The sequence below is a fragment of the Astyanax mexicanus genome, chromosome 7 (genome assembly GCF_023375975.1).
Source record: "Astyanax mexicanus isolate ESR-SI-001 chromosome 7, AstMex3_surface, whole genome shotgun sequence".
Classification (NCBI taxonomy): domain Eukaryota; kingdom Metazoa; phylum Chordata; class Actinopteri; order Characiformes; family Acestrorhamphidae; genus Astyanax; species Astyanax mexicanus.
Window position 1 is genome coordinate 30,814,932 of NC_064414.1, and position 12,035 is coordinate 30,826,966.

General features: G+C 34.8%; 1 protein-coding gene across 1 annotated transcript in view; it reads left to right on the forward strand.

Moving 5' to 3' along the window:
• Positions 1–2,745: 2,745 nt before the first annotated feature.
• col13a1 (collagen, type XIII, alpha 1) overlaps positions 2,746–12,035 on the forward strand; it is a 66,852-nt gene continuing 57,562 nt past the window's right edge. The window contains exons 1-2 of the mRNA XM_049481168.1: positions 2,746–2,766; positions 10,535–10,570. Of these exons, the coding sequence (XP_049337125.1) occupies positions 10,550–10,570 (21 nt within the window). The 5' untranslated portion in view covers positions 2,746–2,766; positions 10,535–10,549. The remainder of the gene's footprint in view (positions 2,767–10,534; positions 10,571–12,035) is intronic.

A 12,035-nucleotide genomic window follows, 5' to 3' on the forward strand; every position in this document is an offset into this window, starting at 1 on the left:
CTCACATGCTCTTTTCATGATCTTTCATCACACACAGCTCATTTCTGTCATTATCACTCATATAAACACTATATTATAGACCTCTACATTCATTTATTAGGTTATACAATTATAAGGCTATACATTATTTTGCAAGTTTGTGGTGATGGGGCTTACTGGGTTGTTATTTTATTATATCATGATTAATGTTAAAATATAATAAAAATACAGTGTTTTTATTATATGTCTATTTAATAAATGTCTATTTTTAATCTTTATCATTATGTACCATTAAACTATTTATCAATCTGTTAATTACAATTACAACCCAACATTAAAATTATTGCATGTTCATCTTAAAAACAACATAGATTATAATTTCCCAATAAGATTCCCAATAAGATGTAAACTGTTTTATAGTCCTTGCAAGCAAAAAAATATGACAAAAAAAAAATCATCAATTAATAAAAAAAATCAATAATCTGTTAATATTTACAGATCAAATTAAGACATATTTAAATAGTCTAGGATCTCTGAGACTTCTTTGTAATATTTGGGAGAGGTTGTTAAATTACCAAGCAAAAAAAAAGGTTAATATCACCAATATTAAATTTAAAATGTAAAAAATCATTAAAAAAGCAAACACATTGAACGAGAGGAGGAGTGTCCAAACCTTTGACTTTGTACTGCATTAAGTATGCAAACAAATTATTCCGTATCCGTCCAGAAACCAGCCCAAATCAGTTCTCACAGTTCATTCTCAGTAGAGAAGCACCACCTAGGGAGCTGCTCTGCACTTATGAAATACTGAGTGTGTAAGCGGATTAGTTCTCCAGTCATAAAAAAATAACATGTTTCAGAAGATATTTCTCTCTCTACAGAAATTCATTGCTAAAAGCTGTTATTCAATTGTTTCTGCATCACTTCCATGGTCATCCATGGCTGAGTACAACCTATTGCTTTTCAATGGAGTAGAGACAGATCAAAGAGCACAGCCTGAGGATGGCAGTAAGGATGTTTTCGTCTCCCTGTAACAGTTTCCTCTCAGGCTGAGATTTGATAAATGACTTCCCTTTCTCTACTGCAGGCCAAGAATAAGATACACATACAAATGAATGCACACACAAGACACACACACACAGACCCGCACAATTATTCAGAGTGAAAACATCTCCTACCACACCTCTTTTAATGATGAAGTGTGTCAAAAAGTTTATTGGTCATGGAAAGTGTAGTTCTGTTTGAGTGATCAAACATCTGTCAGGTTTTGGCTGTAGTGAGTGTAGCATTATAAACGTCATCTTTATTTCCACAAGCAAAATATATCTAAAAAACATCTAAGAACCAGAAAACTGTATATCAATCTGTATTATCAGAGCGTTGCAATGCTCATTGCTATCTTTCACCTGACCAACAGTCTATTTTCATGCCGATGTCGTGGTGGTCTGAAAATGAGGTGTGTTTAGGTTCTGGTGTATTTCTATCTCGGCAGCAGAAAACATAAGTGCACCACATAATGAATACAACCTAGGCAGACGTCAACAGTCAAACGTTCAGCACAAGCCATACTTTTCCCGTCGTTACAATAGCAAAGACACACTGCCATGCCCTTAATCAAGCTGCATGGTGTGGTGCACGCTTGACGTGTGGTTGCTCCCCTAAACACTGTTAAAATAGGGCCACAAGATAAGTGGATACAAATTGCTCAAAGCTTAGAAAACACAAAAGCAGACTTAAGGCTGCGTCCCAATTGCATACTACACACCATAACCACACTTAAAAAATGACCGATTCTGAGTATGTAGAGCGGATATTTGAGTATACTGTACTCAACTTTTTCAATTAAACACTTTTGTTTATACTGTTTGTACATACTTTACACTCAAATATGACTTAGTATTAGTAATTAGAAAGCATTTTGAATACACCCTAAGATTTGCCTTTATGTAGAGTCAGGAGTCTTGGTTGTATCCAGGGTGGGCTCCATTTCTCAGCTGCTACATCAAAGAAGGCTGTCCTAAAGTGAAGGCTGAGAAATGCATCCAACTTTTGAGGCAATTTGAAGGATGCAACTGATGTATCCCTCCGTTTATCCCTTGTTTACCCACAATTATTTCTGTGAAGAAATGAAAAAGCACAGTTTTTCATTTGACATCAGTTTTTGTTGAAGATAAAAGAACAAATTTCTGTTCTCATTGTCTTTTCAGAACAAGTGATTTTGACTAATTTACTTTAGAAATAGAAGGTAGAATGGCTGGATGGGGGAAGGGAAAAAAGGGAAAACTTTGCCTGCACTTAAACCAAATCTGTGATATGTTCTTTGCATGTGTGTGTATCTGAAAAAAATCAATTCTCTTTTCATTAAGACATTTGTTCTTTCATATTAAACAATACAAGATACAAGAGTATCTTACCTTAAACCATTTTAGCTTTGAATTTATACACTGAAAGAAGAATGTCTTACTGTAAAAGATTTCAGAGTCTAAATGTAATGATAGCCTGTTGGTTTGGTGTTGGAGTGTGTTTCGTGGTTTGTGGAATGCTCTCACTGTGTGTTTGCCTGCTTGCCATAATAAAATCTGAAGGTATCCAAAAGCTCTTTAGTTGCATTCATAAGTCGCATGATTAAAATCCTTCTAAATTGGTTTGGACTGACAAAAGTAACATTTTATTATGGCTTGGCTGGATGACTGGATGTTTGATTTGCAATGTTGACAGGTTCTTTCTCTATTTTGTACCCATCTCTCTCGCCCTTTTCAGGGTCCTCCTGGACGAGCTGGCTTTCCGGTAACTCTCTCAGAACTGTCCTGTTGTCTGTCTGTCTGTCTGTCTGTCTTTTTTCAAGAGTGGCACTTTCCCATTCTCTTGTGTCTTTTTACTGAGAAGCTGACCCACATTGGGCACAGTTTACACTACAGTCTTAAAATAAAGGTGCTTCAAATGGTTGCTTGAGTGATGCCATAGAAGAACCACATTTAGTTCCATTAAAAAGTGTTTACATAAAGTGAATCTATTTGTATCCTTTTTATATGTCTTTAAAGTTTTATGAAATTATAGAATAATAATTGCAGAAGTTTACTGAGGGCTTTTCATTTAAAACGGGGTATACAGGAAGGGTCATGAGGGAAAGAGACATAAAGAAGGTATTTAGACGACAGCCATTTTTTTTGGTAAACAAACAAATGCTAAGGCTAAGCTATCTCAGCTTATGTTACTTTTCCTAGCCCTGTACAGCTTGTACCTTTTAGCTTTATGGAAAGAAAAGTGGTTCTTCTATGACATCCTTCAAAGAACTATTTCAAGCACCTTTAAATGTTTTTATTACTAGTACCATATTTTGAACAATAAGGCACAGGTCTATTTTCATACATAAGGATATTATAAGGCACATTAAGCGACACTAGTAAAAATGTATACTTAAAGTGAACTTAAGGGTTAACTTAAAGGGTGTCTTTATGTTTCGCTGGGGGACACCGAAATAACAAAATTGTAATTCTTAAAGAAAACTCTTTATTTTGTCCAAGGGTGAGTGGTAGCCGTGGTTGGCAAATGCTAAGCCAACCGGGGTTAGCAGTGATAGCCAGCCACAGTTAGCAGCACTAGCCAGTCCTGTTTAGCAGCACAAGCCAGCCATGGTTAGCGCTAGTAAATGCCGCCCAATAGTGGTAGACTGAAGAACCCTGAGTGTTTCAGTAACCCAGGCAGCTATAAGCTAGCGGTCAGTCCCATTTAGCTTGTTTTAACACTGTAATACGTGACTACAGTCTAATATACTCATCTCTGATTGGCAAAAGGTATTGAGCTAGAGAAACATTTTAGGGAAAATTAAAGGATTTTAAGTGTGCCTCGTAGTACAAAAGATGTGGTACTAGCAATATTTGATATTTATGAATTCCACAATAAACAAACAAAAAATGTTGGTTCAGTTTCTCCAGTAAGACACAAGGAGAACTCCTTTCAGCAGAGAGACTCAGTATATACTGCATTACTAATGTAATAACAATGTTACTGACCTTTTTTCTGTAAACGTTAAAGTAAACTCATTTCAGGTTTACACATGCTGTCTAACTTTGTCATTTATTTTAAACGATGTCTCTGCATTAGCTGGTATCTTCTCAGCCTCTCTGCTGTTTACCTTACCTCTCTCTCTCTTTAGAGGGTTCTGGTGAAATGCTAATATTACTAACAAAGACCCAAACACATCTGGTCCCCATCATAGCATGCAGTAAGAAGGCTACCCTAGAGCTGAACTCTGCTCTCACCTGCCAATTATAACTGGCAACCCCCCTCACTCATGACAGCTCTGCTTGTGAAACCCAATCATTAAACCTCCCAAAAAGAGGCTGAAATGGAAGAAACAGGTCACTCATTCTGACGTTTTGTGTGATACTTGGTCAAGTTGTCAGTGTTTGCATAAGATTTATGATTATTTGTGCAAGAAAAATATTTTTTTAAGGATACACAGTATAGCGATATTTAATGTATATACTGTATAATTATATATCCATCACAGCATGATGCCATTGGCATGGATACTGTCATTGCAGGACTGTAATGTGTTGATCTAAACCATATTCACACACTAAATGCATCTTGTATTGATTTCTATTACAACTGTTAGGTGACAGAAGAGCCCTATTTTTTTGCTCTTCATTGTTAAAGAATGTCATATTTAAGCAAAGTAACACCTTTCTGACCAAATTATTTTCTTCATCTTAATAACAAATATTTGTACATTTAAAACATATGTATTATTCAAAAATATAAAAATATTTTAAAAAGTTAAATAAATAATTGTAAAATTAACTATTTACTTACATGGAAACTTAAAACACAGCTTATGGTTTACAGTAAAAAATAATTGTTCAACTTTCTAAGTATTTAATAATAAGTATGATTTTTTTTTATAGGTATCGATACATTATTGGATTCATTAAAAAGACAAATATGAGCCACATTTGAATCACAACTAAATATTTTTTTTGTTGTTGTACATATAGATTATATATTGGACAAGACAGCTGTTAAATAGCAAAATAGACAAATTAAAAATGGATATAAACCAAAGCCAAATAATTGTATCTACATGAACAAATTATTGCTATTGAATTTGTTATTTCAAATTAAATTTTAAAACTGATAGTTTTATGTGTTCTAGAGGATCAGATAGTTTAGTTGATTACTGTATTAAAATATTTGGATTTTATTAATTTGTGACCACACAATTCAAAATATTACTTTGTGATGTTATTCCATAAGATTGACAGACATGTAAATAAATCAAAATTTATAGTATAAGAGGTGAATATATACATAATATATGTTACTGTCACAATAAAAAAACATTCTTGTCTTTCAATGAAAGTCAATGTCATTTTTTGTTCACTCATTTTGGACTTATTTTCTATTGGTCCATTAGTAATGACTTTTCATCACAATTTAAAAACATCATAAAGATGTAAATTATGTCAAAAATACAAAGCCAGCTACAATAAAGACACAGGGTTTTATTTTCATGACAGTGACGATTCGTTCCTCATGGTACAGAAGATTGATGTATTTTTTGTTGAGTGTTGCAGTAGAGTGGGGCTGCATGGTTCAGTCTAAAATGAGTTCAGGTTTGAGGTGACTACACTGGAGAGACTACTGTCAGATATGTGAGCTGCATATACAGTATATTCTTAACAAGGCCTCCTTTGTGTCTTATAAAGAGGGACGGGTAGGGCAGGTGCTTTTGGCTGCACTAAACGTGGACCGGTTAAGAGAGGAAACTCCGTCCAACTGAATCCCATATTCCCTGTAAATGCACCTGAGAGATGTCTACATTCCGTCACTTTAGAGACATGTTTAATGCCTCTTCACTGACCTTTGGACAGTTTCTGTCAAAATAAAGCCTATTGGATTGTAGCCCTCCGTATTCTAGAAAGTGTATTTCAGCTATAAAAACGTGGGACGTTAATAGTTTTGGAGGAATAATAGCAGCAAAAAAATAAGCATTATAGATGATAGACAGTAAACATTCTTGCTTCTGACCTCAAAATCAAACAAAAATGAATTAGCTGGTCTCGGCAATGTTCTAAATGTTCTAAAGCAGTGCTTCTCAAACTTTTTTGGGGGGGAGGGGATAGTCCACTTTCACAATCAACAGGAGTGTGACACAAAGTAATGAACTACAGTGTCTAAAAGTTTCTACAGTGTTTTTTTTAATGCTAGCTTTAATTGCTCAGCTATAAATCTAATACAGAAGCTATTGGGAATTGTGGCGTTCCACAGGGTTCTATGGTAGGGCCTATGAAACTGATAATGATGATGATAACAATAATAGAACTGTAGTTATAAAAGAAAATAACTTACATGTGGGCTTGAATATAATATCTATTGGGTTAAGCACTAAATACAAACAGGTTTAAAGTTAGAAAATGATAGAATAATTAATATTTTGTGAATACAGTACAATTTCTGAGACCCTCTGGTAAGCCATTTTAGGATGCTTCACATACCAGTTTGAGAATCACTGCTCTGAAGCAGGGGTTGGCAATTAAGTTTGGCTGTGGGCCAGCTATTTTCCAAGCCATTACGTGGCGGGCCACAAAAAAAAAAAAAAAATCTGTTTTGGAAAATGAAGTGTAATGGGATGTGGAGTGCTACAGACTAACAGCTCTCCAGCCCAGAGTGTTGTTGAACCCAATGGCAGAACAGCTGATCTCAAAGCAGGTAAACCCAAGAAGAAATGAAAAAATAAATAAATAAACACTTCTCTTCACTTCTCTTCCAATTGCTGCCCCGGCTAGTGAATTGGGATTAATTAAATAATGAAATGTGATTGATTAAATAAAATCGAGAATTGAAGGAGAGAACTATTGTTCTTGTTTTTAAATCTTAATTTAAAGAATCATTAAATCCATCAAGAATTCCATGCACTTTTAGATATAAGAAAGTCAGAAAACTGGTACTGTTCAGCTGTCACACCCACTTACATTGGATTCAAAATTGGTTTGTAAGGCTTGCAAACATTGTGCTGGTGGATGCACAATCATTATTCATTAATCTATTAATGTGAATTCACACAGACTCATAAAATTAAAATATCATTTCTTGAAATCAGCACCCTGGACAGATCCAGCTGGACTGAGTCAGCATTCCTCTGGGGGCATTTAACAGTTTCTAACAGATGAACGCTGAAGGTCAAATAAGGGCTGAGGACCAACTGCTTTATTTATAAGTTATTTTTTCCTAGAGCTTTAAATTTCAAATAACTGGCAACCATTAATATGTCATAAACATACAAACCAAACCCAGCCGGAGAGATCCAGAGCTCCAGAGCTAGTGTAGATCCTGTAGTTTAATGGGCTGTGCTACAGGGTTACAGGGGCCTCTCTTTCCATGTTACATCAGTGGAGTAAGACATCAGAAAGCTGTCACCACTGGCGGAAAGCTATCACCCTCGTCCACTAACTCAGCGTGTTAGTAGAAGACTAGCTTTAAGAATGAGATAATCATTCGTTATCATAATTAGCATACGGCATTGAGCATGGGATTTACTATCATGTCATTGATACTTTGAATTCGATACCGATACCCAAAATATATGTAATGTCTTTTTGCTTAAGCTTAATGAATCAAAACCAACAAATTATCATCAATAAATTAACATGGTAACACTTTCTATGAGTGTCATGTCTATTAGACTCACTCATAATAAAACACAAACATACTCTTAACACCTTATAATGTATCTATAAAGCATTATAAACATGGCTGTAAATATTTATAAAAATGCATAACACATTATGGCCATGTTTACCATGCATTGTGAATTGTTATCATAATGCATCATTGGCTGTGCTTATATGATGTTTTATGTCAATACTAATAACCTTAGCAAAGCTGCCTTTACAAAGCATGCTATAATTACTTTTATCCACTCATGAATTATGTTTATGTTAAATATTATAATTGCTCATATTCATTTATAATTTCCTCCAAATAAAGTGACAGATGTCCATAATGGGAAAAAAGACCACTTCAAACTAATGTTTTTTTTTTAATTTAACCAAACTGAAAACCTCTGGAATATAATCAAGAGGAAGATGGATGATCACAAGCCATCAAACTAAGCTGAACTGCTTGGATTTTTGCACCAGGAGTGGCATGAAGTTATCCAAAAGCAGTGTGTAAGACTGGTGGAGGAGAACATGCCAATATGCATAAAAATTGTGATTAAAAAGTGAAAACTGAAGTGGTCTCTTAATTTTTTGACAGATTGACAGATATAAAAGCTCAGCTTATGATGCATTATGATCCCAATTCATAATGCAAAATGAACATGGCTATAAAATGTTATACATTCATCATTTATATAAATATGTATAAATGTTTGTAATACCTTATGGATCTAATAGACCAGATATTCATAGAAATAATAGACCAGACATTCATAGAAAGTTACCATTAACATTTTTCCAAGAGTGCTGGTCACTACTGACACGCTATAATGCGTAAACTGTTGTCATAATGCTTCATTAGGTATTTTTTACACTAATAACAAGGAACTCATAATTACTTATACTTATACTGTAGCTATCTTGAAGCGTATATAGCATATAGTCATGGATATTGTAATATAAATGTGTTTTAATCCTTCACGTAAAGCGAGAGACCTAAAAATGATGGGAAAAGATTATTAATGATGGATATATAATATTTTAATCCAGTTACAGATTATTATTTTTAAATAAACCTAAAAAAAATATTGGGCATGTGAGCTCATAAAGATTATTTTATATTTATTTCAGAAGCAGTTGCACTGAGTGCAGAATAGATTCGAGCCCTAGCTGGAACAACCTCCTGCAGATGTATATGACATACCTCTGCATACTATGCAGTATTTTTATCAGCCACTTGGGAGACTACCGTTTTGATTTTATAGCTTTTGCACAGAGTGGGCAGCATTTCAGCTCTTCATATCTGATTCAGATTACAGCTTTAGGAGAAAAGGTGCAGACTCTACTGGCCCCATCACGTTCTCTAACACTGAATCAAACCCAGGGGTTTCCAAACTGACCTTCAGGCATGCTCATGCATGGCTGTCATCTCTTTTTTCGCCACCTCATCAGAATTTCTTCTACAATGTGGTCAGCCAGCCAATATCGTGTCAGGGCTTTTGGATGGACTGACTGTAATAGTGAGGGGTTGAGTGTATTAACCTTCTTATGCTTCTATTTGGATTTGAATAATCACTTATGAAGCTTTCCGTTCTTTCTGACCAGTTTTCCCCTCTGTGCACTTTGTTTCTTGCATAGTTGTTGGGCATTGACCCATACTGTATGAAACAGGCAGTCTATGGCATGCCAATATTCAATATTGTCAGTTTTGTCAATATTGCCAATATTCAACAAGCTATTATGATAATGCTTGGGAGTCCAGAGCACTGCATTAATTCAGTTTGACTTGACCAGCTTGACTCTACCAACAGCGACATGTCTTTTAAAGTATGCATACAATATGTTATAAATGATACACAGTACTAAATATTACTAAATCATTTTGGGAAAGTTTTAAGTATATAGAACTCTTACAGCTCTGGAACAAATTAAGAGACCACTTCAGTTTCTGAATCAGTTTATCTGATTTTGCTATTTATAGATATATGTTTGAGTAAAATGAACATTGTTGTTTTTTTTCTATAAAGTACAGACAACATTTCTCTCAAATTCCAAATAAAATATTGTCATTTAGAGCATTTATTTGCAGAAAATGAGAAATGGCTGAAATAACAAAAAAAGATGCAGAGCTTTCAGACCTCAAATAATTCAAAGAAAACAAATTCATATTCATAGTTTTCAGAGTTCAGAAATCAATATTTGGTGGAATAAACCTGTTTTTTAATCACAGTTTTAATGTGTCCTCCACCAGTCTTACACACTGATTTTGGATAACTTTATGCCACTCCTGGTGCAAAAATTCAAGCAGTTCAGCTTGATTTGATGGCTTGTAATCATCTGCTTTCCTCTTGAGTATATTCCAGACGTTTTCAATTTGGAGAAATACAAAAAAAAAAACATAATTTTTAAGTGGTCTCTTAATTTTTTTCCAGAGCTGTATATGTAGGCCTGTCATGGTATTTTTTTGTTTAGTTTTTGTTGGATGAAATACCGGTCAAAACATAACAATAAACGATTAAACTATTTATGCTAATGATATAATGATTTTGTGATTGCAATATTGGGCTATTACATGGTTTTATAGACCAATAAACATTTGATTTTAAATTAAGAATATTTAGACATTGCATTCGGAATATAATTGTTTTTTTTTTTATAAAATGAAACGAAACACTCAATCATTCACATTAATGTGCATTCTATAAGAGGAAATAAATTAGGGCCATCCAAAGTTTTTGAGGTATAAGTCAATAACATAATTATCGTGACAGGCCTTCTAATGTGTTTGTAAAGTGAAGCTGGTGATAGAAACTGGTGATAGTAGTTGTAGAGATCCGTTAAATGAGAATCATTGCTCATCACTTTCCTCTTGACTTTGCATTGCCCATCAGGGAGACAAAGGATCAATGGGCATTCCTGGAAGAATGGTGAGTGATTTGAGAGATTTGTGCACAAAGACCACTTAATTAGTCTCCACAAACTGTTTATAGTCTCTACAGTAACTAGTATGTAATACTCAGTGGCATGCTGTCTACATCAATCTAAAGAAAAGCTCCCATATAGCAGCTATAACCATATAAAAAAGGTCATGCCTTTACTTTTGAGAAATGTCTGGACCCTTCTGGAGTCAGTTTGTAGTCGATTATACTCATCATCAAATAATAGATGCTTTCAAAAGGAATGAAGCTTCATGGATAGGGTTGCAATTGTGAGAATTATTATTGGTCTTAATTATAGACACTTTGAGAGCCTGGTGTTAATAAGCATTAATAAGGTCCTGCAACAAGTGGCCCTCCGCTTGCTGCCTTGGAGACTCAGTTGCTATGCCAGTGTGTCCTTGCCGAGACGTTTGGCATGTTGTGTTACACATGCATTACACACTACTCAAGAAAGATAGCCCATATCAGGCTAATTTTTTAAACCTTCATTTGTCCTAGTAAACTTTATCTACCCACCAAATGATTTTGCAGCCTGACACCTTCTATAAAAAATAGTGCAAATATTTTTTGATGATGAGTGTACATAGCTGAATACTCCATAAATCTAAATGCTGTGCTTATTTGAATTTGAAAGTGTTCTTTTTTCTATTTGTTAGAGCTTTCACTATAGTGATAAATTCCAATGGTCATTGCCCTGTAGAAATAATCATATACCACCACCATCTGTGTAAACTGTGATGATCACAGTGATTTATCTTCCCCTGTAATGATCAGGAAATGTCCTGCAGTGCTGTGACAAATCGACCAGACCACACTCTCTCCATGTGTGATTTATGGGATTTAAATAGGGTCTGAAAAACAGCTTTCTCTCATTATTTCAATAATTAATTATATTCTTAATTAAGTCATTTTCATTCTTTCCTATTGCTATAGTTTTATGTGGCTACTTTAAATCAGAAGAGATTTTCTAGTTGTTCATTATCTTCTGAGAGCCTGAAATCAGTGGTGATCCCAAGAGGAGTTGTTGGAATGGAAGCTTTGGATGTTTACCAAAAACAGCCGTGGAGATACAATACACAAGCACGTATTTCATTTTCAAGATGAGAAAAGCAGATTTCACTAAGGACAACTCGTGATCCCTTGTTGAAGTCACAGTTTAGCCTCCTTGTTTACGAAGATTTGTGGGTTCTAAATTTGGCCGTATCTTTTCAGACCAACTCAACACATTGTGTGCTATTACAGAAATCAAGCCAGTGCTAGCGAGAGCTGTGCGTTAGCCTCTGTCCCATGAAGTAGTCCTTTTTTTCTGGCAAAAAATTGACATTTTCAGGCAAAATAAGCAAAAGCGTAATTACTGCAATAAATAATGTAGTTACAGAGGCGGTTTTTAGACGGACTGATTCATATCGGACCACTTATGCTCCCTCTAGGCCTTCCAGTATTCTTTGTGTGG